This window comes from Pongo abelii, chromosome 2, assembly GCF_028885655.2.
Source record: "Pongo abelii isolate AG06213 chromosome 2, NHGRI_mPonAbe1-v2.0_pri, whole genome shotgun sequence".
In the NCBI taxonomy this organism is placed as follows: Eukaryota; Metazoa; Chordata; class Mammalia; order Primates; family Hominidae; genus Pongo; species Pongo abelii.
This window is the reverse complement of record NC_085928.1, coordinates 177,494,179-177,521,730: the sequence shown is the minus strand read 5'-3', so window position 1 is coordinate 177,521,730 and position 27,552 is coordinate 177,494,179. Positions and strand designations below refer to the sequence as shown.

The 27,552-nt window shown below is 37.7% G+C and overlaps 1 protein-coding gene across 4 annotated transcripts in view; it reads left to right on the top strand.

Annotated features, from left to right (window-relative positions):
* Nucleotides 1-27,552, top strand: part of WDR49 (WD repeat domain 49) — a 177,285-nt gene that overhangs the window by 73,160 nt on the left and 76,573 nt on the right. For all 4 annotated transcript variants that reach the window (XM_024244755.3, XM_054552952.2, XM_054552951.2 and 1 more), the window contains 2 exons: nucleotides 4,285-4,518; nucleotides 26,306-26,470. In XM_024244755.3, the coding sequence (XP_024100523.2) occupies nucleotides 4,285-4,518; nucleotides 26,306-26,470 (399 nt within the window). The remainder of the gene's footprint in view (nucleotides 1-4,284; nucleotides 4,519-26,305; nucleotides 26,471-27,552) is intronic.

The following is a 27,552-nucleotide window of genomic DNA, read 5'->3' as shown; positions in this document are numbered from 1 at the left end:
TCTGATTTAATCGGTCTGGGAAAGGGACAAAGCATAGGAGATTTCTCGAGCATCATAGGTGTTTCTAAAGTCAAGTTTAAGAACCACTGGCAGGGAAAATTAAGAACATAAGGGAGGTCATATAGCGTCACCCATTTTATGCTTTCGTGGCTGTACTTCAATGCTGTTGCTTAATTCTCAGCAGAAAGCAAAATTAGAGAATTAAAGATGGAAGGTCGACAGTGGGATCATTAGTTGAGAGAGTTTAGGGTTCCCCAGAAGAAGAAGAATAGTAAACATTAATTTTAAAAATTAACGAACGTGCACATTCTGAAAAAAAATCTCTAGTTTTAATTGCTAACAACAAGAAGTAACCTGTTGTAGACTAGACAGGTTATGGGTCACCTGTTTTTAATTTATCATATAATTTATGTGACTAAATGTCAGTGAAATATCAAATCCAATATAAATTACTTAACACAATGAAAAATGATTCTGGAGAAATTACAGTTCATCAATACTGTGCAGTTATTGTCAATGTGTATTCAACTATACCCTATATTATTATTATGACATGAAGTTAGTTTCTATTTCTTAGAAGAGGTCCATACTAAACAAGACAGGATTTTGAATGATGAAGACGTGATTATCATTAGTAATATAAGTATTTGAGAATGATTGAGATGTGTCTAATTTTACAACTGTAACATTCAAAATAAAAGCTTATTGATTCTATTTATATTTATAACAGAATTTATGTTTTTTATGATAAGCATTTCCTGGAGAGCTGCCAGAATGTTTTAAGCATTTTTTTTTTTTAGTGATGATTAAAAACCAGAATGAGTTCTGTAATAAAAATCTTTGGCAAGAAAACCCGATTTTCTCTATGAATATACATTCTTAGGGTCAGAGGGTTTGGTGATGTGGTTTACCAAGTAGAGACTGACCAGGTTAGTTCAAGCTTGTTATAACGGCTGGTAGTTAGAGTAAATGGAGACATTACCCTATGCTAGAAGCATAATTATTTCTGTAAGATATTTTAAAAAGTCCCATAAAATTTCATTGTGGATTATGTGAGATCTGCAATTGGGTAAATAAATATGTAGAAGTGAGGTGGACTTTTTGTGGGAGTGTTGTATTCTTGGGCATATCCTGTTTGATCTTGTCATCAATGATCTGGGTATAGACAGAGTGAGCCACAATCTTTAATTCAAAAAAATTTATTGAACACTACCTATGTCTGTATTAGCCCATTTTCACACTGCTATAAAGAATTACCCGAGACTGGGTAATTTATAAAGGAATGGTGAGGAACTGACTCACAGTTCCACATGGCTAAGGAGGCCTCAGGAACATACAATTATGGTGGAAGGTGAAGGGGAATCAAGGGCCTTCTTCACATGGCGGTAGGAGAGAGACGTGCAAGCAGGGGAAATGCCAGATGCTTACAAAACCATCAGGTCTTGTAAAAACTCACTCACTATCACGAGAACAGCATGGGAAATTAGGATTCAAAATGATATTGTCACTTGAAACTCTAGATCAAAAATAGGAAAAATTTTAGTCTTAATTAAAAAATATATTTTTGGAAACAGGATAGTAGACATCTGGCTTGGTTATTTGTTCCTGGGAATAATATATAGAATTTTGCTCAATTAAGACATCAAGGCAAGTGAAAAGCATGATGGAGAGGCTTCATCAGCTAACGCAAAAATAGGCTGCTTTAAAGAAATCATAGCACCTGTAATGATTAGAACACACTGGAAATATTGGCTCAATTCTGGGTGACTTGCTTAAAGCAGATCCTTAAAGATTTTTAGGTGCTTACAGATAGTGTTAAATTAGTGGGTCAATAATTAATGTATAAACATATTTAAAATTATAACAACAATAGGACTAAAAAAATTAAAATGCTAACTTGGGAGAAATGGGAGGAGAAAGGGAGAAAAGGAGTATAAGTAATTTTTCTTCTTTCTGAGTCACTAGATATAGTTGTATAAAAATATACACACTACACACACATATATACACACACGTGTGTGCACAATTATAGTATTTAGTGTTATGGAAAAAATCATAAACAAGAAAGAGTAAAAGAGTAAAAGAAGGCCATCTCTAAGCATTGGAACTGGGGGTGGAATATATGGCTCGAGATAAAAGCCCTCTGGTGCTATTTGACTTTATACAATGGACACATCTTACTATGGTTTTTAAAAGTAAACAAGGGCTGGATGACTACCCTCCCCTAGAGAGAAAGTGGAAACAAAGACATTGAGAGAATCAAGAGGCCACCATGGTAGGTGGTAGTGAGATCTGAAAACTGATATTGAAATGGTTGAAGGAATTGGGATCATTTAACCTGGAGAAAAGGGGTAAGAGGAAGCTTATGCAGGTGTGAGAAGAAGGTAGGATAGAATGAAAAGGTAGAAGAAGATGTCTTTGGCTGAACATATTTAATAATTATTGTAGGGATTCATATCTTGTAGATTCCTAGGGCCTGTTAGTATGTTTGTGAGGTGTGTCTATGTACCCAAATAAAATTGTATGTATATATGCATATATGTATTTGATGAGTTGGGATAGAACCATCATTTTCAATAGGTTTTTTTTCCCAAAGGGGTATATGATTTAAAATAGGTTAAAAACTATAAGGTTGCCTTCCTTATGGGGTAATAAAGACTCATCTAAACAGAAACTATCTTCTATAGATAATTTAGAAATAATTTTCATGTTGAATAGACTAGTTTATTTGAAATAACATTTTCTGCTTTTAGGTTCTAATATTTACACAATGAAAAAATAAACGTAATAATAACGAACATTCATTGAACACATTACAGGCTGGTCAGCATGTTAAGTGCTTGACATAGACTCTAATTTAATTCTCATAGCATTAGGTGAGGTAGACACTACATTAAAAACTCAAAAAAAAAAAAAACTTATTGAAGGTCCCTCAGTTAGTAAGGAACAGAACTGAGATTAGAACCCAGGAAATCTGACCCTAGGTTACAGAGATTTGGTTAAGATAAAAGCCCTGTAGTGCTTTTTGATTTTGTACAACAGATACACTCTACATGTTTTTTAAAAGTAAACAAGGTCTTGATGACTTGCCTGATACCCCCTTTTGGAGAGGTTTTTCACTCCCTCAGTAGCTCTGTTAATTCTGTACCATTACTGATAGCACCAACACTTGCACCTGCGAAGCTAATCTTTCTGTTTTCTTCCTGGGATACTTAGTGTGACTCACCCTCTTTGGAATGAAGGGAGCCAAGAGAAAATAGAAGAAAAGGAAAAACGATTTTTTAATGTCTGTTGAATCTAAAGCAACCTATTTCTTGAGCAAGGATTTAGTGTTTGCCCTCTAGTATCCATTGGTAAATTCATGTCATTTATGTGTCTTGAAGGTGTTTGAATAAGAATTTAATATCTGTGGTTATATGAACTTGGCTTCATTTAATGCCACTTCTTTTATTTTACCAAAAATACATATATACATATATACACATACATACATATATATCTATCCACACATATATAGATACATATATCTCCACACACTTATATACATATATATGTATACACACATGTATATATAGACAGACAGAGGGAGAGAGAACTGTATTAGTTTTCTATTGCTAGTGTAATACATGAGCACAAACTTAGCAGCTTGAAACAGCACAAATTTATTTTGTGTTCTGTAGGTTTGAATTTGACATGAGTCTCATCCTTTCTGGTGGCTCTGGGGGAGAAACCATTCCTTTGTCTTTTCAAGCTTCCTTGGATCATGGCCCTCTTCAAAGCCAGAAAGACTAGGAAGAGTCCTCATATTGCACCACTCTGATCATTTTTCTGCCTCCTTCTTTCACATTTAAAGACCCTTATGATTGGACTCACCCAAATAATCCAGGACAATCTCACCATCTCAAAATCCTTAATTTAGTCATATCTGCAGAATCTCTTTTGCCACCTAAGATAACATATTCACAGGTTCTGGGAATTAGGACACGGACATCTTTAGGGTACTATTATTCTGCCTACAACAAACACTTACTAAATGCCAAGCCTTATACCAGGGACTGAAATAGCATCCAACCCCTTTCCTAGAGGAGCTTATAATTTAGGAGATATTTAAACAGGTGACTAAAATACAAAATAATAGGTGCTATGGCAGAATTGAGAACCAATTATAGCACTGTGGAGGAAACAACTGTCTGCCTGGTATTGAGGGTGAGCTAGAAAAAAAATTGGCTAAAAAATTACAATTATCTTTGACATATTGAAATGACTTTATCACTTTTCATCCAGGTTTTGAGACTCTGGGATATTCAACACCAGCTGTCCATCCAGAGGATAGCTTGTTCTTTCCCCAAAAGTCAGGACTTCAGATGTCTCTTCCACTTTGATGAAGCCCATGGACGACTTTTCATCTCGTTTAATAACCAGCTAGCATTGTTGGCAATGAAAAGTGAAGCCAGCAAGAGGGTGAAAAGCCACGAGAAAGCAGTCACTTGTGTTCTTTACAATTCTATCTTGAAGCAGGTAATGATCCTTTCTTTTCTTTCACTCTCCTAATATATCTCCAAGTCCAGAGGCTCATTTACTTAATTCAGTTTAAGGTAAAATGGAAGACAAATATAGTAAAGGCAAATATGGGAAGAAATGATTTAATAGCCTTGTGCTTTTCTACAATAATATACATTCAGGTGGACTTGGAGAATGATTTCATTTTCAGCCAGTGACCACAGGAGCAGTGATAGAGTTATAAGGAATTATAGCATTCTGGCTAAAACAAAACAACCTGTAATATAATTGAACTTATCTTTGTTATCTGCTAGTCTTGAGCCAAATGCAAGTGAACCTGCTTGTAAAATTCCCTTTTATGAACACCATCTTCCTGTATCCCTGTGGAAAGTTCTGAAATATGCATGAAACATAATTAGCAGAGATCCATTTTGCCAGCATATTTTACACCAGTGGTTCACAGTGGCAGCCCAGAATGTATTCATAATAAAATGATTCAGTTAAACGTGATGCCACTTGGTATGCAGCACGAGTGTTGTTTGTCTCCCCACCACTTTAATGATGCTCCGCAGCCTTGGCTTAGGGGACCACTACCTGCATCTCAATGAAGAAGCAGGGCTCCCCTGGAGCAGAGTTACTGCACAGACCACAGCCCTTCTTGGAGGACAGGGCGGCCCAGCCAGTGAAGCCAGTGAACTCAGTGTGGGGCAGCCTGTGGGTATCATGAAGGGAGCAAGCAACATCAGAGGTTAGCCTGCTGCAGTGATCCCCTCAGGCCTGGTGGTAACAGCACAGCAGGAACCAAGCAGAAGCAAGTCTCCAGTTTGCAGCCAATTAAACAGTAACTCAATCCATTCTTTCTTTTCCCTTCTGCAGAAGCTTCTGCATTCACATAGAAATGACTAGTGGAGATTTTGCGCAAGGGGTGGAAAGCCCTTTGTTGGTAATGAGTAGTGTGTCGTGTCACTATTTGAAACACTGTTTTCTGGTTATTCTAGGAGATAAAATCATTTAGAAAACAACTCATTTTGAATTCCATCTGCGGGAAAACATTTCCTGCTAAATGTTTTACTGAACTTTAGGAAGGCAACCAGTTCATTTGACTCCCTGGTGACCGCTGAGAGATGTATTTGCTTCCAAGAGAACATTCTACTAATTGAGATCTGCAAAGTTAAAATGCTAAATTTGTGTGTAGATGTTAAAATCCTATGTTGCCTGGCCATAAGATGAGCAATATTCCCTGAGAAATTCAGGAAATTAGACACAAAGAGGATCTGGATTTATTTGGGGCATAAAGACAAAGCCAAGGTAACTCACATACGTGTAACTTATAGGCAACCAAAGGACAAAGTAGATATGGTATATGACATAGGATGTATCATTATACAATTGAGTTGAGTATTTACACCTCTACTTGGTGTGAATAGCATAAATAATGATAAGCGTTGATATGTACGTAAAGCACATAGAGCTGTGTATCACATATATCAGCATTTCCTATTAGCTGCTAAGCTATAAAAACACGAACATTGTATGTGTTACATTTATAATTGTAAAAATGTATTGCAGAAAAGTACAAAGAAAATATCACTCACATTCCCATCAGCTAGTGATAACTTATCATTTTAGAGTAATTAGACAAAGCAAATAACAGTTTTGAATAAGCATCGTGCCAAGAATGAAGAATTAGAGATTAATAAACTATAGTTTCTTCCCCTGAGTAGCTCAGGAAGATTCAGCTCTTTAAGGGAAGATCTGGGTCCTACCCATAGTGCTGATGATTGTTGGAGAGGTGCTTATTACAGGATTGCGGAATGAAAGAAGGGAAGGGAGACATATTACTAACAAGAAACAGTAGAACGTAGTAAAACGAAGTAGAGGTAAAACCGAAGTGCTCTTTATGGAGAGTGATCAATTCTGCCTGGGGCCAGTGTTGGTCACATTTCAGCAGAGCCCTGAAAGCTAAAATCTCTAAAAGGAGGAGGAAGTAGTTCTAGACAGAAGATACAACGTGAGCACCTGCAAAGAAGCTTGAGCACTCATGGTGCATTTTTGGAGAGAGGGTTTATTTTGGTGTGGCAAGTTTGGGAATACTTCGCAGACATTGTGGGAGTTAAAGCAGTAAAGGGATCTTAGGAGCATATTGACGGCCATTTGTTGAATGTATCACTGTCTGGTCTTGGAAAAATAAAGCATAGAATTGAGATTAAAACAACATTTTTCACAGTGTGATCTTGGACCTCTGGGAGACTCAGATTCTCTCAGGGAATCTGGGAGGTCAAAATTATTTTCATCATAATATTAACTTATTTTTTGCTTTCTAAACTTTCATTCTCTCAAAAGTGTACAGTGGAGTTTTCTAGAGGCTGTATGCTGTGTGTTGTGTGATAACAGCATTGTTCTTATGGCTGAGGGAATGTGTATTCTTATATTCTTGTATTTTAATGTCTCCCTATAAATACCTAATATGGTAAATATGTATAAAAATACAGATCTATCTATTTGTGTTATATATGTGTACGTGTGTGTGTGTGTATTCCATATAAAGCTATTTGGATTCTTCAATACTTTTTAAGAATGCAAAGGAATCCCAAGACCAAAAGTTTTCAGAACTGCTGGGTTGGAAATATGTGGATTCAAATACTGGACAGACTGCTTAGCGTGTCTGAGCTTTAGTTTGCCAGCTTCTTAAAATGTGTGTGTCTGTGTGGGTGTAGGAATAGTAATGGGAATAGCACGCGCCTCCCTGGCATCGCCTTGTTAGGACTGAAATCTTGGAAGTGTCCTCTTGTCTCCCATGCTGCCAGCCCTGAAATGCTCTTTCAGGTCCCCCATACCAAAGAGGGCGAATGTTGCTGCTTTATGACATCTCCTTTTCTTATTAACTTCTTGAGATTCCTTAATGTTTATTTTAACAATGTGGCATGTGATGACAAATGTTAGGAAGAATTAGAAAGGGGAGGGTACCCTGAACTGCAGTTTGTCCCTACCCCTGCTTCTCCTCAGGAATGCCCCTTGAGGGGGGAAAGTTGTTTATCCTCCTCCTTCTCTTCTTTGCCATTGCAGTTTCGTCTTGTAAACATTTAGTGGCAAGACCCAGCTCTGGTCCTCAGCTCCCTGAAGTCTCCGGAGCCATCTCAACCCACACTTATTTCTCCTCTTCCTGAGCACTGGTTGCACGTTTTAGTTATTTTCCCAGGAAAACACTTAACTAAACTTATTTCTGTCTCTTCTTATGTTTTTGGTGTGAGGGGAATATCCTTTTGTTCCATTTTTGTATTTTCCCACAGCTCCTAACACTGTTCTGAGCACAAAATGAATGCTCGACTACTAGACATGATAAATTATTGCTGAAAAGCAATGCTTTTTCAGCCCATGGTCTCTTAATCTTTGGTTATTTGGCTTGGTGTCTTTCTTGAACATTTTCCCTTTGCCTGAATTTAATGAAAACCTTCCCTTCTGTTGTTATTTCAACATGTTGCCTACACTTTATTATTTCCTTGTATTTGGACTTCAGTGGGGACCCAATATCATTCCTATTTATAAAAGCAGCTTGGGACACTTCCATGACTTTTATTTATCTTCCTGTCTTTTGATACCCTTGTATCCTAGTCTAGGAAAGTGGTGTTAAGCCATGCAAAGCCTTTTAAAGGAAATCACATGCTTTATTTCACCTGGCAAAGTTTGCCCTCACAGCCAGCAGCAGAACAAGTTGGGACTGGATGAAGGAGTCCCCTGGAATGTACAATTTTGAAAGAATTAAAGCAATCCAATATCCTGGAGGCAGATCTAATGAACCATCTTTGCACTCAGTTCTTAAATGAAGCTTTTTACAAGAAATCAAAACAAAACAAAACAAAAAAACACTCATGAATTTAGGAAACTTTAAAACATGTATTTCTAGATGTATAAACTAGAATAGATAAAATATTTGTGTTATCACTATGATTCTCATCCTAATGATGTAGGTTTATGTATTTTTGTAAAATAGATAATGTTTCAGTTTTTTGGGAACCTTGGACACATTTATAATCAAGCTAGACATTTAGGTGTCATCACATTTTAATAGAGTAAATGGTATTTACAATTTTTCTTATCAAAATAACTTTTTGGTAATTGCATGCAAAATGTTACATGATTATTGTAAGAAATTAAAGCAATGCAGTAAAGCTCAAATACAAAACTATTGCTGATATCAACATATTCTAAACATCTTTCCCTGCATAGACTGTTTTACATAAACAAGGCTCTGTAACATACTTTTTTATTCAATAATATGTTACAATATATTTCCTTGTGGCTAAATGTAGAACTACTTTATCATTCTTACAAGGCAGCATAGTAGCCGATTCTATATATGTATCGTAATTTACTGATCCATTTCCCTTGGTGTAGACTTCACTATTATGACTTTTTTGCAGATAAATACATTTATATTTATGACTATGTCTCTTTAGGGTAAATTCTTAGGAGTAAATTTCTAGGCTAAAGGATATGCAATATCAGATAATTTGATAAACAAATTGCCCCCTAGAATCTTACTTTTTTATCCCACTTCTAACCTCTAATATATTAATCACATACTTGGTTACATGAAGAGATAGGTCAGACAGTGCTCATCTGGCTTATTCCAAGAGATCTCCTGAGATTCTCTGTGGGGTCTTTCATAATCCAGAAGCATGCTGGCTTTGCAGATTTGAATGCTAGACCCTCTTCACTTTATCTGGAGTGATGCTGTTTCTTGAGGCTTGATTATTACACTATCTACAAACTGCCAAATTATTTATTAAAAATGGGGGCTGGTCCAGGTCACAGCCATAGAGTGGTGCCCTTACCTTTGGTTGCTTCAAGATTCACTGACAAGCAAATATTTACCATCATTTTTTTTTTTTTTTTTGAGATGGAGTCTCGCTCTGTCGCCCAAGCTAGAGTGAAGTGGCGCTATCTTGGCTCACTGCAACCTCCGCCTCCTGGGTTCCTGCCTCGACCTCCTGAGTAGCTGGGATTACAGGTGTGTGCCACCATGCCCGGCTACTTTTCATGTTTTTAGTAGAGACAGGGTTTCACCATGTTGGTCAGGCTGGTCTCGAACTCCTGACCTCATGATCCACCTGCCTTGGCTTCCCAAAGTGCTGGGATTACAGGTGTGAGCCACTGCACCCGGCCTTATCATCATTTAATTGCAGCTTTTTGTTTCTTTACTGTGACACAATATAAAAATATATCAAAGGTAAACACTAAAAAACTTTCTTGTTAAAAAATTCCATTATTTATACATGTATAGCATCTGTACAAAGTTATTATCTATGCCATCATATTCAAAATTTTATAGTAAACTTTTCCACCCTTAACCTTATTTACAATTTATAGTTACCTTATCTTAATTTAGATTATTGCAGTCCAAACAGCTCTATGTATACATATGCATATCCAAAATTTATAATAAACATGTGGCCTTCCATTATTTAAAAAATGAGGGATGAGGTATAATTTTCTCTTGATAACATATCTTTTGTCCTCTTTTCTGCACATAATTTTTTGGAAATTGAGGGTATTTGGGAACCCAAACAATTCAATTGGTTGTTCCCTTGGTAATTGTAAAATTGGAGAAAAGAGGACGGGCTTGAGGGAAATTTATCTCCATCGTACAAGACAGTCTACCTTTTTAGGGCTTACATTTAGTGCAAAATCCATGAGTTTCTTTTTTGAACAGAACCAGATTTACACAATGAAAATTTTCTCCTTTCCTGCCTCTTTGCTGGGCATCAAGTGACATCCATTCTGTTAATACAGTTGTGATTTTTTTTTTTTTTTTTGCTAGCTTAAAGCTGTAATTGGTTATATGTCAGTTCTGAGGCAGTGTGCTGTAGTCACTTGATGGAAACATAAGAAGTTCCTAGTTTTAGAGGTTATACTAAAACATACATGTACATGCACACATACATGTACGAACAGATACACATTTATTTAATGTGATTAGTTTGGAAGAAATAACATGTTTACATGTTGAAAAATTCAAAACAACAAAAAGATATGTGGCATATATTTTCTCTTATCCCCATGCCACTGCCTACTCAGTTTCCTGTCCTATAGACAACCAGTTTTACGACTTCCACAAGCAATGTTTAAGGGCTATTCTACTCTTAAACAAGTGAATATATATTTTTCTTTATATAGACAGTTGATCCTTCAACATCACTGGTTTGAACTGCGAGGGGCCACTTATATCTCATTTTTTTTTTTTTTTCGCTGTCTTGTCCAGGCTGGAGTGTAGTGGCATGATCATGGCTCACTGCAGCCTTGAACTCCTGGCCTCGGGTGACTCTCCTGCCTCAGCTTCCTGAGTAGCTGGGATTACAGGCATAGCCACTGTGCCCAGCTCCACATGGATTTTTAAAAATGAATATATTGGAACTTTTTTGGGATATTTGCAACAATTTAAAAAAATACAGATAAATTGCCCAGAAATATAAAAAAAAGAAAATATTATACACAGAATGAATGCATAAAAGATATGTACATACTAGCCTATTTTATTAGTTAGTACAATAAAATATACACAAATCTATTATAAAAAGTTAAAATGTATCAAAACTTACGTATTCAAACACAGACTTGCAGTCAAGAGAAATGTAAACAAAAAGATATAGTATTAAATCATAACTGTAAAATTAACTGTAGTACAGGCTGGGTGCAGTGGCTCAAGCCTGTAATCCCAGCACTTTGGGAGGCCGAGGCGGGCGGATCACGAGGTCAGGAGTTCAAGACCAGCCTGGCCAACATGGTGAAACCCCGTCTCTACTAAAAATACAAAAAAAATTAGCCAGGCCTAGTGGTGGGCGCCTGTAACCCAGCTACTTGGGAGGCTGAGGCAGAGAATTGCTCGAAACTGGGAGCCAGAGGTTGCAGTGAGCCAAGATAGCACCACTGCACTCCAGCCTGGGCGACAGAGCAAGACTCTTGTCTCAAAAAAAAAAAAAAAAAAAAAATTAACTGTAGTACATATTGCACTACTGCAATGATTTCATAGCCACCCCCTGTTGCTGTTGTGAGCTCAAGTGTTACATTTGTTTAAAATGCCATGTGATATTCATCTCCAGATGAGCAGTTTCTCTCTACATTAAATTACCTGTCTCAGTAAAATGTGATCTCTTGAGCTGCTTGCATATTTCTCATCTTGTTTATTGCAGTACCATAAACTTTGAATAATACCATGGAACTCATAAGAAGTGCCACTAGGGATGCTGTAAGTACTACCAACAAGCAGAGAAAACTCATGACATTGTAAGAAAAATTTGAGTTGCTTGATATGTACCTTAGGTTGAGGTCTGTAGCTGTGGTTGCTTGCCATTTCAATATAAATGAACCCAGCATTAGGACCACCATAAAAAAAGAAAAAGAAGTTAATGAAACCATTGCTGTAGTTACACCAGCAGGTGCAAAAACCGTATACTTTTTTTGTGATATACCTTTTTACCTCATATTGAAAATACAGGTCTTATGTGGGTGCAGGTTGCTATAAGAAAGGCATACCTATAGACTAACATGATTAGAGAATGAGCAGTTATTATACAATAATTTAAAGCAATAGAAAGGTGAAATATCTAAAGCTGGAGAATTTAATGCCAGCAAAGGATAGTTTGATACTTTAGAAAACAATTTGGTACAAAAAATACCAAAATAACAGGAGGAGCAGATTCTGCCAATCAAGAAGCTGCAAATGAGTTCCCAGACACCATTAAGGAAATAATTGAGAAGAAAGGATTGCTGCCTGAACAAATTTTTTAAGCAGGTGAAAATGCCTTGTTCTGAAAAGAAAAACGCCACAAAGGATGCTTGTTAATAAAGAAGAGAAGCAAGCATCAGGATTTAAGGCAGGAAGGGATAGGCCAACTCTGCTATTTTGTGCAAATGCAGCCAGGTCTATGATCAGGACAGCACTTGTCTATAAAACTGCTAACCTCTGAGCCTAAGATGGAAAAGACAAACATCAGCTGCTATTCTTTTGGCTGTACAACATGAAGGCCTGGACAATGAGAATGCTTTTTCTGAACTGGTTCCTTCAATACTTTGTCTTTGAAGTCAGGAAGCACCTTACCAGTAAGAGACTGCTTTTTAAAGTTCTTTTGATATTTGACAATGCCCCTGGCCCCACAGAATCTCATGATTTCAACACTAAAGGCATCAAAGTGTTCTACTTGCCCCCAAACACAACATCTCTAAATCAGCCTCTAGACAGACAAAGGGGGTCATGAGGACCTTTAAGGCTCATCACACATGGTACTGGTACTTTATGAAAAGGACCGTTAATGCTATGGAAAAGAATCAGAGTAGAGAGAACGTCATGAAAGCCTGGAAGGATCACACCATTGAAGACGCCATCATTGTTATAGAAAAAGTCATGAGAGCCCTCAAACCTGAAACAATAAATTCCTGCTGAAGAAAACTGTGTCCACATGTTGCACGTGACTTCACAGGATCTACAACAGAGCCAATCAAGGAAATCATGAAAGAGACTGTGAACATGGCAAAAAAGGTGGGAATGGGGATGAGGTGAAGGGTTTCAAGATATGGGTTTTGGGGAAATTCAAGATGTGATAAACACTAAATCCAGAGGAATGAACAGAAGATGACTTGATGAAGATGAGTGCTTTCAAACCAGTGACTGAGAAAGAAGACATAGAAGAAGCAGTGCCAGAAAACAAATGCACGTTAGACAATAATGGACGTTAGACAATCTGGCAGAAGCGTTCTGATTATTCAAAACTGTTTTGACTTATTTTATGGGATAGACCTTTCTACAATATGGGCACTGAAACTAAAGCAAATATTGGAAGAGAGATTGGTACTGTTTGGAAACATTTTTAGAGAAAAGAAAAAGCAAAAAGTCAGACAGAAATTACAACAGATTTCTGTGAAGTTACACCAAGTGTGCCTGCCTCTCCTGACCTCTCGCCTCCCCTTCCACCTCATCCACCTCTTTGGTCTCTGTCACCCCTGAGACAGTAAGTCCAAACCCTTCCTCTTTCTCCTCCTCAGCCTTCTCAATGTGAAGACGACATGAATGAAGACCCTTATGATAATTGACTTCCACTCAATAAATAGTAATTATATTTTCTCTTTCTTATAATTTTCTTAATAACATTTTCTTTTCTCTAGCTTACTTTGTTGTAAGAATACAGTATGTAGTACCTATAACACAAAATATGTGTTAATTGACTGTTTATGTTATCAGTAAGGCTTCTGGTCAACGGTAGAATATGAGTACTTAAGTTTTTTTGGGATCAACATTATACATGAATTTTTAACTGTGTGGGAGGTAGGCATCTCTAACCCCCGTGTTGTTGCATGGTAAACTTATTCTTTGAAATAGATATGTAATATTTAATAACTCAATATTTAAGAATATATATTATTTTATAGGCTTTTTTACAAAAATGAGAGCATTTTATATGTACAAACTGCTTTGTACATTGCTTTTATATGTAACAATACATCCTAAAGATAGTTTTATCTCATTACCTAAAGAGTAACCTTGTCCATTTTCACAGTTGCATAGTATTTCATTGCATGCATATTCCAAACTTTAAGCATTTAGGTTGGTTCCAGCAGTTTTTGTTACAAATAATGTAGCAGTTTTTCACCTTGTCCTCAGAACTCTGCACTGATGAGAAAATATCTATAGGATAAATTCCCATAGTTAGAATTATTGGGGCAGAGAATATTTACATCTGTAATCTTGACAAATATTGCCAAATGCTCTCCATAAAGCTACACTAAACTAGCATAGGAGAGGACCATTTCCCCAGCCTCTCTCATCATCACAGTCTCAACTGTTTTTAGAAGTAGATTTTTAGAATAAGAGAATTGGTGGAGTTTCAGAGTCAGGTAGAGTTCTCAGTACTTTACAGAGTGGGTGATTCAATTCCTCTAAGTTTCAGCTTTTTTATCTATAAAATACTAATTATAATACATCCCTTGTAGAATTTTTGTTAAGAACAAATGATCTTATATATAAAGATACATGAAATAAAGCAAGGGTAAATGCTTAATTAATATTAGCGAAAAAGAGGAAAGTTTTTTTTCTATTTTTAAAATTTGTTCCCTAGTTCTTATGGGAGTTTGGTAGTTTCGGATTGTTTTGAATCTCTGTGCACTGACTGCAGGCAATGGCTCCTCCCTTCCCTCACACTGCTTAAGCCTTGCTGGCTTCCTTGCTATTCCTTGAATGTGCCAAGGACACTGTGCCTCAGGGCCTTTGCACTGCTGTTTCCTTTGTCTGCAGCTCTTTTCACCCAAGTATCTGGTTGGCTTACTTCTTCATCTCAGTTATGTCTTTCTACAAATGATTCCTCAGGGAGACCTTCCCAGATTCCCCAATTTTGCACCTATGACAAAAGCCCTCTACTTCCTTCTTAGCTATATTTTACTCCATAACCTTTATTACCACCAAACATCATATATACACACACACACACTATATTACATATATACACATGCATTTTACATATAAATGTGTGTGTGTGTGTAGATAGATAGATATGCTTTTTTTTTTTCTGATCTTGTTGCCTCTCTCCCTGGACAAAATGCAAGAGCAGAACTTATTCACTGCTGGATCACCAGTGTCTAGATCTAGGGCCTTGCATATTACAGGTATTCAGTACATTCACATAACGAATTTGAAAGAGCAAATTACCAATTAATTTAAGAGACAAAATCCACTAAGCAAGGTTTATAAATAAAGAATGGCTGCCCTAAAATATTTGAATAATTTGTACCTGTACTCTGAGATATCATCATTCTCTTTACCTCCCTTTTCACTGAAATGTAACTTGTAGAGTAGAGATTTTCTACAAAATGGAAATAAAGGAAGTAACCTATTTTATATTATAGGACCCTAAACAGCACTAACAAGAAAAATTATAAACAGCAATGGAATCAAATATCTCAACCCTCTGTTAACTCGTGGCATTTGCTGCTGTAATTTTTGATTCCTGTTTTTTTTTCTTAGACCTAGGACTTGAAATGCACATAAAAGACAACTAAAGTGCCTACTGTTATTGGAATAGCAATAAGAAAATTAGGTGACATGAATACAGCCTCACATGTCTTAGAATTGTCTGATTAGCTATGACAGCTTCAGATGAGAGAAGCAAAAAGGGGACACATATTCCTAAACAGTTATTAACTGAAGTACATGAGAGAGAGACTGTTCCCATCAGAACAACAATCTACTGAGGAGGACCATGTGTCCTGGAGTGTGGTTGTTAGCACCATTTTCACTCTGTAGACTGTCAGGGCCCCGTCCTCATCAGCTGAGGTCTAGCCTGACAAGAGATAATCAGAAATAAACTGCAAACTTAAAGAGATTTGGTATCATTAAAATGTGGCATAGAAATGTGATGCCAAGACTTATTCCTGGGCTTTATTGCTGGTGAAAACAACTTGCCAAAAATAGTTCCACTGTCGTGTAGTGAATCCATTTTCTTCATCTGCCAAGTAATGCTAAATGCACTCCTCTTTCACTAAACTTTGAATGCCTTTTCACCTGTATTGTTATTCTTGTGTTCCAATATTGTCATAGTGAGAGTAGATTCTGGTTAATACTGGTTGGATGTTTGAGACATAGTCAGTTTCAACACATTGTTTTCCTGCAAACTGCACCGTGAGGCTGACTGCCATAAAATGAAATCAGACTGGCTGTATGCTGTTGTCATGACTGATTTAGATTTCATGAGAAATTGTTAAATGAGCAGAGAAAGGTGACGAAAACTGATGAATAGTATGTTGGGGCTCAGTCAGGTGGGCAGGGGAAAGAGTATAAGATGGCAAAAAGTGAACATTACTAATTCCTCATTGAATATCTACATTAGATAACAGCGGTGAATGATTAGATGCTTTGTAATGTGGGTGATGCCCACCCTGAACAGGTAATCAAGTCTTTTCTTTGAACATGGCTCTTTTATTTCTGTTAGGGAAATAAAAAGTACCATCTTTTGGTACTGAAATGGCTAACACATAATAGCTGCTCAAAAATGCTTTTTAGTACAGCTAGATCAAAAGAATAAGTTCTGGTGTTCTATAGCACTATAAGGTGACTACAGTCAACAACAACTTATTGTATATTTTCAAATAGCTAGAAGAGTGGATTTTGAATGTTTCAACATAAAGAAATAATAAATGTTTAAGATGATGGATATGTTAATTACCCTGTTTGATTATTATACATTGCGTACGTGTATTGAAATATCACACGGTACCCCATAAGTATGTAGTTATTATGTGTCAATTTAAAATAATAAACACAAATCAATCAATCAATCCAAAAATGCTTTTTAATAGAAATAATAAAATCCTTCACAATCTTTAACCTTTTCTTAAAAGACTACTATCAAAATTTTCACACAAGCTTGGAAAATTATACTTTCATGATTTTATCTTTAATGAATGTAATCCAACTTCCTAAGCACTTCTGTGAGAAATTCACAAGTATAATTCAAAATTTCAATGTGCATCTAAAATCAGGTTTCTTTTTTTTTTTTTTTTTTTTTTTTTTGATTCAGAGTTTCGCTCTGTAGCACAGGCTGGAGTGCGGTGGCGCTATCTTGGCTCACTGCAAGGTCCGCCTCCCGGGTTCAAGCCATTCTCCTGCCTCAGCCTCCTGAGTAGCTGGGACTACAGGCGCCCACCACCACGCCTGGCTAATTTTTTGTATTTTTAGTGGAGACGGGGTTTCACCATGGTCGCTATCTCCTGACCTCGTGATCTGCCCACCTCGGCCTTCCAAAGTGCTGCGATTACAGGTGTGACCCACTGCGCCCGGCCCTAAAATCAGGTTTCTAAAATTTAATTGTCTACATTCACTGTCATAGTTGGAGGAAAGCAAGATACTATTTTTCTTAAATTGATTTGGATATGCACAGTGATACAAGCCTAAGCAAGAGGTCAGGCAAATGAAGCTTAGATGGAATAGTAACACTACCTAATTTTATGGCTTATTTATGGCTATGCCATGCACTGTGGTAAATGCTTTAAAAATATTAGTTTGTTTAAACATCGTAACAATGGTTTGAAGTAGTTACTATGAATATCTCTGGTTTACAGATGAGGAAGTTGAAGCATAAAGGTAAGTAATGTGCTTGACCTTAATGTCCGAGGTAGAACAATAGTTAGTGAGGCAGATGACATTCAAACTTAGGCATCCTGACTCCAGATCCAGTGCTCCTAACCACCATGTATAGTGCACAAACACAATCAAATAGAAACACAGTTAATGACATGGAATGCTAATTAATGTGTTGTTACATTATTTCCAAGATCCAGATCATTTGGTCTTAGAAATTACACAGTAGATTAACAATGGTAATTCAATATTTAAGGTAATTTTGATTTCACTGAGAGAAAATGTGTAGCATAAATACAGGTTTACTTCATTAAGAAATTGTCTCATTGAAGTTGTAATTTCAGAAAAAAAAGGGCTAAAAGGATCGCATACTCATTATCAGTTCTTTGTTGAGATACACGTGTTGCTAAATCATGGCCCTTTCTTTCAATTGCTCCCCTCCTTTGTACCCCAAGAACTATTTTGTTAGGTGAGAATCTCTTACCTGGACTAGTCCAAAGCCTCCAAATGGTCTTCCCAAAACCCCAGTTTGTTCTCCACATTGCTGCAAGAAGTATCTTTACAAGCTAACTGACAAAAAACACTGTATTACTCTTTTCCTTATTAAGAACAATAATAATGTTTTTAGCCTTTTGGATTAATCATTGGCCCCCAATGATAATTGATGAAAGCTGTGGGCCCTCTCCCAGTAAAACTGACTTTATAATTACTCAATATTCCCTGGAGCTGCTTACCAGAGATTTCTAAAATTCCATCTTCAGCTTGCCTCCTCATTTGATATCTCACCATATTTGTCCCTTCAAATACTCTGCACTCAGGCTCCATTAAACTTTGTATTGTTTCTCATTCTTGGAATATTCTCCAAGTAGTTTTCTTTTTTTTATTTTATTTTATTTTATTTTATTTTATTTTATTTTTATTTTTTATTTTTTTGTTTTTTTTTTCTTTTTTCTTTTATTATTATTATAATTATTATTATACTTTAGGTTTTATGGTACATGTGCACAACGTGCAGGTAAGTTACATATGTATACATGTGCCATGCTGGTGCGCTGCACCCACCAACTCGTCATCTAGCATTAGGTATATCTCTCAATGCTATCCCTCCCCCCTCCCCCCACCCCACAACAGTCCCCGAAGTGTGATGTTCCCCTTCCTGTGTCCATGTGTTCTCATTGTTCAATTCCCACCTATGAGTGAGAATATGCGGTGTTTGGTTTTTTGTTCTTGTGATAGTTTACTGAGAATGATGATTTCCAATTTCATCCATGTCCCTACAAAGGACATGAACTCATCATTTTTTATGGCTGCATAGTATTCCATGGTGTATATGTGCCACATTTTCTTAATCCAGTCTATCATTGTTGGACATTTGGGTTGGTTCCAAGTCTTTGCTATTGTGAATAGTGCCGCAATAAACATACGTGTGCATGTGTCTTTATAGCAGCATGATTTATAGTCCTTTGGGTATATACCCAGTAATGGGATGGCTGGGTCGAATGGAATTTCTAGTTCTAGATCCCTGAGGAATCGCCACACTGACTTCCACAAGGGTTGAACTAGTTTACAATTCCACCAACAGTGTAAAAGTGTTCCTATTTCTCCACATCCTCTCCAGCACCTGTTGTTTCCTGACTTTTTAATGATTGCCATTCTAACTGGTGTGAGATGGTATCTCATTGTGGTTTTGATTTGCATTTCTCTGATGGCCAGTGATGGTGAGCATTTTTTCATGTGTTTTTTGGCTGCATAAATGTCTTCTTTTGAGAAGTGTCTGTTCATGTCCTTTGCCCACTTTTTGATGGGGTTGTTTGTTTTTTTCTTGTAAATTTGTTGGAGTTCATTGTAGATTCTGGATATTAGCCCTTTGTCAGATGAGTAGGTTGCGAAAATTTTCTCCCATTTTGTAGGTTGCCTATTCACTCTGATGGTAGTTTCTTTTGCTGTGCAGAAGCTCTTGAGTTTAATTAGATCCCATTTGTCAATTTTGGCTTTTGTTGCCATTGCTTTTGGTGTTTTAGACATGAAGTCCTTGCCCATGCCTATGTCCTGAATGGTAATGCCTAGGTTTTCTTCTAGGGTTTTTATGGTTTTAGGTCTAACATTTAAGTCTTTAATCCATCTTGAATTGATTTTTGTATAAGGTGTAAGGAAGGGATCCAGTTTCAGCTTTCTACATATGGCTAGCCAGTTTTCCCAGCACCATTTATTAAATAGGGAATCCTTTCCCCATTTCTTGTTTTTGTCAGGTTTGTCAAAGATCAGATACTTGTAGATATGTGGCATTATTTCTGACGGCTCTGTTCTGTTCCATTGATCTATATCTCTGTTTTGGTACCAGTACCATGCTGTTTTGGTTACTGTAGCCTTGTAGTATAGTTTGAAGTCAGGTAGTGTGATGCCTCCAGCTTTGTTCTTTTGGCTTAGGATTGACTTGGCGATGCGGGCTCTTTTTTGGTTCCATATGAACTTTAAAGTAGTTTTTTCCAATTCTGTGAAGAAAGTCATTGGTAGCTTGATGGGGATGGCATTGAATCTGTAAATTACCTTGGGAAGGATGGCCATTTTCATGATATTGATTCTTCCTACCCATGAGCATGGAATGTTCTTCCATTTGTTTGTATCCTCTTTTATTTCCTTGAGCAGTGGTTTGTAGTTCTCCTTGAAGAGGTCTTTCACATCCCTTGTAAGTTGGATTCCTAGGTATTTTATTCTCTTTGAAGCAATTGTTAATGGGAGTTCACTCATGATTTGGCTCTCTGTCTGTCTGTTATTGATGTATAAGAATGCTTGTGATTTTTGCACATTGATTTTGTATCCTGAGACTTTGCTGAAGTTGCTTATCAGCTTAAGGAGATTTTGGGCTGAGACAATGGGGTTTTCTAGATATACTATCATGTCATCTGCAAACAGGGACAATTTGACTTCCTCTTTTCCTAATTGAATACCCTTGATTTCCTTCTCCTGCCTAATTGCCCTGGCCAGAACTTCCAACACTACGTTGAATAGAAGTGGTGAGAGAGGGCATCCCTGTCTTGTGCCAGTTTTCAAAGGGAATGCTTCCAGTTTTTGCCCATTCAGTATGATATTGGCTGTGGGTTTGTCATAAATAGCTCTTATTATTTTGAGATACGTCCCATCAATTCCTAATTTATTGAGAGTTTTTAGCATGAAGGGTTGTTGAATTTTGTCAAAGGCCTTTTCTGCATCTATTGAGATAATCATGTGGTTTTTGTCTTTGGTTCTGTTTATATGCTGGATTACATTTATTGATTTGCGTATATTGAACCAGCCTTGCATCCCAGGGATGAAGCCCACTTGATCATGGTGGATAAGCTTTTTGATGTGCTGCTGGATTCTGTTTGCCAGTATTTTATTGAGGATTTTTGCATCAATGTTCATCAAGGATATTGGTCTAAAATTCTCTTTTTTTGTTGTGTCTCTGCCAGGCTTTGGTATCAGGATGATGCTGGCCTCATAAAATGAGTTAGGGAGGATTCCCTCTTTTTCTGTTGATTGGAATAGTTTCAGAAGGAATGGTACCAGCTCATCCTTGTACCTCTGGTAGAATTCAGCTGTGAACCCATCTGGTCCTGGACTTTTTTTAGTTGGTAAGCTATTGATTATTGCCACAATTTCAGCTCCTGTTATTGGTCTATTCAGAGATTCAACTTCTTCCTGGTTTAGTCTTGGGAGGGTGTATGTGTTGAGGAATTTATCCATTTCTTCTAGATTTTCTAGTTTATTTGCATAGAGGTGTTTGTAATATTCTCTGATGGTAGTTTGTATTTCTGTGCGATCGGTGGTGATATCCCCTTTATCATTTTTTATTGCATCTATTTGATTCTTCTCTCTTTTTTTCTTTATTAATCTTGCTAGCGGTCTATCAATTTTGTTGATCCTTTCAAAAAACCAGCTCCTGGATTCATTGATTTTTTGAAGGGTTTTTTGTGTCTCTATTTCCTTCAGTTCTGCTCTGATTTTAGTTATTTCTTGCCTTCTGCTAGCTTTTGAATGTGTTTGCTCTTGCGTTTCTAGTTCTTTTAATTGTGATGTTAGGGTGTCAATTTTGGATCTTTCCTGCTTTCTCTTGTGGGCATTTAGTGCTATAAATTTCCCTCTACACACTGCTTTGAATGCATCCCAGAGATTCTGGTATGTTGTGTCTTGGTTCTCGTTGGTTTCAAAGAACATCTTTATTTCTGCCTTCATTTCGTTATGTACCCAGTAGTCATTCAGGAGCAGGTTGTTCAGTTTCCACGTAGTTGAGCGGTTCTGAGTGAGATTCTTAATCCTGAGTTCTAGCTTGATTGCACTGTGATCTGAGAGACAGTTTGTTACAATTTCTGTTCTTTTACATTTATTGAGGAGAGCTTTACTTCCAAGTATATGGTCAATTTTGGAATAGGTGTGGTGTGGTGCTGAAAAAAATGTATATTCTGTTGATTTGGGGTGGAGAGTTCTGTAGATGTCTATTAGGTCTGCTTGGTGCAGAGCTGAGTTCAATTCCTGGGTATCCTTGTTGACTTTCTGTCTCGTTGATCTGTCTAATGTTGACAGTGGGGTGTTAAAGTCTCCCATTATTAATGTGTGGGAGTCTAAGTCTCTTTGTAGGTCACTCAGGACTTGCTTTATGAATCTGGGTGCTCCTGTATTGGGTGCATATATATTTAGGATAGTTAGCTCTTCTTGTTGAATTAATCCCTTTACCATTATGTAATGGCCTTCTTTGTCTCTTTTGATCTTTGTTGGTTTAAAGTCTGTTTTATCAGAGACTAGGATTGCAACCCCTGCCTTTTTTTGTTTTCCATTTGCTTGGTAGATCTTCCTCCATCCTTTTATTTTGAGCCTATGTGTGTCTCTGCATGTGAGATGGGTTTCCTGAATACAGCACACTGATGGGTCTTGAGTCTTTATCCAATTTGCCAGTCTGTGTCTTTTAATTGGAGCATTTAGTCCATTTACATTTAAAGTTAATATTGTTATGTGTGAATTTGATCCTGTCATTATGATGTTAGCTGGATATTTTGCTCGTTAGTTGATGCAGTCTCTTCCTAGTCTCGACGGTCTTTACATTTCGGTATGATTTTGCAGTGGCTGGTACCGGTTGTGCCTTTCCATGTTTAGCGCTTCCTTCAGGAGCTCTTTTAGGGCAGGCCTGGTGGTGACAAAATCTCTCAGCATTTGCTTGTCTGTAAAGTATTTTATTTCTCCTTCACTTATGAAGCTTAGTTTGGCAGGATATGAAATTCTGGGTTGAAAATTCTTTTCTTTAAGAATGTTGAATATTGGCCCCCACTCTCTTCTGGCTTGTAGGGTTTCTGCCGAGAGATCCGCTGTTAGTCTGATGGGCTTCCCTTTGATGGTAACCCGACCTTTCTCTCTGGATGCCCTTAACATTTTTTCCTTCATTTCAACTTTGGTGAATCTGACAATTATGTGTCTTGGAGCTGCTCTTCTCGAGGAGTATCTTTGTGGCGTTCTCTGTATTTCCTGAATCTGAATGTTGGCCTGCCTTGCTAGATTGGGGAAGTTCTCCTGGATAGTATCCTGCAGAGTGTTTTCCAACTTGGTTCCATTCTCCCCGTCACTTTCAGGTACACCAATCAGACGTAGATTTGGTCTTTTCACATAGTCCCACATTTCTTGGAGGCTTTGCTCGTTTCTTTTTATTCTTTTTTCTCTAAACTTCCCTTCTCGCTTCATTTCATTCATTTCATCTTCCAGGGCTGATACCCTTTCTTCCATTTGATCGCATCGGCTCCTGAGGCTCCTGCATTCTTCACGTAGTTCTCGAGCCTTGGTTTTCAGCTCCATCAGCTCCTTTAAGCACTTCTCTATATTGGTTATTCTAGTTATACATTCTTCTAAATTTTTTTCAAAGTTTTCAACTTCTTTGCCTTTGGTTTGAATATCCTCCCGTAGCTCGGAGTAATTTGATCGTCTGAAGCCCTCTTCTCTCAGCTCGTCAAAGTCATTCTCCGTCCAGCTTTGTTCCGTTGCTGGTGAGGAACTGCGTTCCTTTGGAGGAGGAGAGGTACTCTGATTTTTAGAGTTTCCAGTTTTTCTGCTCTGTTTTTTCCCCATCTTTGTGGTTTTATCTACTTTTGGTCTTTGATGATGGTGATGTACAGATGGGTTTTTGGTGTGGATGTCCTTTCTGTTAGTTTTCCTTCTAACAGACAGAACCCTCAGCTGCAGGTCTGTTGGAGTACCTGGCCGGCCGTGTGAGGTGTCAGTCTGCCCCTGCTGGGGGGTGCCTCCCAGTTAGGCTGCTCGGGGGTCAGGGGTCAGGGACCCACTTGAGGAGGCAGTCAGCCCGTTCTCAGATCTCCAGCTGCGTGCTGGGAGAACCACTGCTCTCCTCACAGCTGTCAGACAGGGACATTTAAGCCTGCAGAGGTTACTGCTGTCTTTTTGTTTGTCTGTGCCCTGCCCCCAGAGGTGGAGCCTACAGAGGCAGGCAGGCCTCCTTGAGCTGTGGTGGGCTCCACCCAGTTCAAGCTTCCAGGCTGCTTTGTTTACCTAAGCGAGCCTGGGCAATGGCGGGCGCCCCTCCCCCAGCCTCGCTGCCGACTTGCTGTTTGATCTCAGACTGCTGTGCTAGCAATCAGCGAGACTCCGTGGGCGTAGGACCCTCTGAGCCAGGTGCGGGCTATACTCTCCTGGGGCACCGTTTCCTAAGCCCGTCAGAAAAGCACAGTATTCGGGTGGGAGTGGCCCGATTTTCCAGGTGCCGTCTGTCACCCCTGGAAGGGGAACTCCCTGACCCCTTGCGCTTCCCGAGTGAGGCAATGCCTCGCCCCTGCTTCGGCTGGCGCACGGTGCACTCACCCACTGACCTGCACCCACTGTCTGGCACTCCCTAGTGAGATGAACACGGTACCTCAGATAGAAATGCAGAAATCACCCGTCTTCTGCATCGCTCGCGCTGGGAGCTGTAGACCGGAGCTGTTCCTATTCGGCCATCTTGGCTCCTCTCCAAGTACTTTTCTAAGTGAACTGTTAGTTATCTGGAATACTGTGCAGGAATAGAGGAAGACCTTATGATGTGGCTGTGTATGTCTAGGATTCAAACCTGTAAGTTTGGGGACATTATTAGCTGATTACAAACTCAATTTCATCATTGGTAAAATAATGGTGGTAACATTATTTCACAGAGTTTTCATAAAGATCAAATGAGATAACAAGTGAAAGGGCTTGGGGTACACCTCATAATAAATACATGTCTCCATCTTCAATCCCAGACCAGTTATCACCTTCTCTGTGAATCCTGACTTGCCCCTTGCTCCTCCACTCCCTAACCCAATCCCCTACTCCAGCAAGTGGATTTCAGGTTTTTCACTCTGTACTTGCACAGCACCCAAAGGTGATTCCTCTAAACTTGAAACATTTTTTAGCATTTATCTGTTTCTTGTCTGTTTCTTCATCTAGACCAGCAGGTCATAGGTCAGGCTGTAAATTTAAATCACCTGTGATGCTCTTTAAAAATCCATTTCCTTGGCCAATTGAATCAGAGTTTCTGGTCTGGTATGCAGTGATGCTTTTTAAAGTTTCCCAGGTGGTTTTAATGTACAGGTGTGGACCATAGACAATAGACTCCTTGAGAGCGGGATTTTGCCAGTGAAGTTCCATTGCCATTATGGAGCCTGGATGTTATGCAAGTGGCTGTAGAATGAATGAATGAATGAATGCATGATGGCCAGTCTTGAATATACATTTGATAAACTTCAACCCATTTGATTATGAAAATGCAGCATTTAAATTTAACATATTATTAATACATTTACATTTCTACAATGGTAATCAATACCTAAACAGAAAAAGAAATGTTTTAAGCTTTCTTAAAATCTACATGTTGCCTTAGAGAACTTCCTAGGTATGCATTTATGTGTTTATTATTTTTCTTTCATTATTTTGGTTTCCAAAGTCATATTAGCTAGGTGGTTTTAACCTATGAATCTCTTAAATATCTTGAGCTGAAATTAGCAGTCCACTTGCCACTATACATTTTCTCATTTTTGAACTGCTGTATATAATCCTTTCCCTTCTAGCATTTGTCTTGCTGCCTTCCTCTCAAAGTGTGCGTGTAGATTTATATATAACCTGTGCTCTTTTCTTTTTTTAGTAACCTATCAATAATTGTGTTTAGCTATAAAAATATACACAGTAGTTTGGGAAAAAAGAAAGCAAAGGACTAATGGCATTAAAAGCACAGCTCTAGTAATTTGTTGAAATTAACATTTTCCATAATGGCTGGTAGAGCTTCTTTTCTGAATGCTAAATGAAAGCTGCTATATTATAAAATATTTCTTTTCATATAGTAAATAGTGTCAGAGCACCATGACTAGTAAAATCAGCTTTCTCATCTAAATGGGAAAGATTTGTAAGTTTATTTTCAGAATTTGATTTCGGAATGGCCTCTAGACACTAAAGCTGAATGGTGAGTAAGGAAAGCAGATTCCTATCTTCTCTGATAAAGAGGATCACGACTTCATTACCTCAGGTCTAGTCGAAATTGAAATGTTATCAGCTTAATAGAAAGAAAGTCCATTACAGAAATGTCTCTGACTGTTGGGGGATCTTTGGACTAGAAATGCACAGGCTGGATATCTTTATTGAAATATAAATGGTTGATTCTGAGACTATATTTAATTTCTTTAAAATGTTATTTTCTCTTAGGTAATCAGCTCTGATACAGGGTCTACTGTTTCCTTCTGGATGATAGACACTGGGCAGAAAATCAAACAGTTTACTGGTTGCCATGGCAACGCAGAAATCAGCACTATGGCCCTTGATGCAAATGAGACTCGGCTTTTGACTGGCAGCACAGATGGGACTGTAAAGGTGCGAACACAATGATGCTTTTCTATCCAGATATGAGGAGACTAAAATACTATGCCAGAAGACATGGCTATAGATATTCTCATTTTTGCCTTTTTGGTATTGCAAGAAGAGAAATGAGACATGGTAAGAGTGAAATAACTCCAACCATCTAATAACAAAGCTGCTAGGAAAATAAACCTCTGTGGAAAAATGAATAAATAATTTTTCTGAATAAATTATTTAGAATGCAAATATAATTTGGCTTACTCATTTCAGAAAGCCCCTTTTCCAGTGTAGTGAATAGGGACTACTTTGGGGAATACGATGCCTGGTTAATTTCATGTGCTTTGGCTAATGTCTCTAGTTTTCTTTTTAAAAGTTGATTAAATGAGAAATAGGAACACTTAACTAAACTTTAAAAAATGGCATAGATGCAAATTTTTCAAGAAATAAATATTTAAAAGTAAACCTATTTTGTAATTTTAATTTTTGTTATGTGAAATTCAGACAGTAGAAAGAATAATTATAATCTTATCCATTCTAAACTTACATGATTTTATATTTCTAAGTTTCTTATTCTATAATTATCATATATTTCTTCTGGGAGGAAGGTGCTAATTTCCTTTGCAAAATGGTCAGCTTTTCATGAAAAACTAGATACTTGATATCTGAAGTCATGCCCACCAGTGAATCTTCTCTGCTCCCCTCAGCCCCAAGAGTAATGAGTCTTTGATTGAAAATGGCTTGTGCCACTTTGAGGCAATAGAAGGTAATTCCCTGAATAAACTTTGAATGTTTCTCAAACCTGCTATAACTGGGTATTAGACTACCTTCCATGGTGTAGTGTATGATACACTGAGTTAAGCTGTAGGGGAGAGTGATGGAAAGCTACCTGGATATGTAGGTAGAACATCCTAGAAGTTTAAGTATTCAGGGAGATTACAGGCTGGCAGTCATTAGTGTGAGGAGGGTGCTATGGTGGGTTGAAAAAGGAATCTCTGGAAATCAGTAGAAGTTGGCCTATGAGAAGGTTAATGGAATGAGGTATGGACTGGAGATTTGGGTTTAAGTGAAGTAATCTAGTTTACGGGAGAGCTGATAAG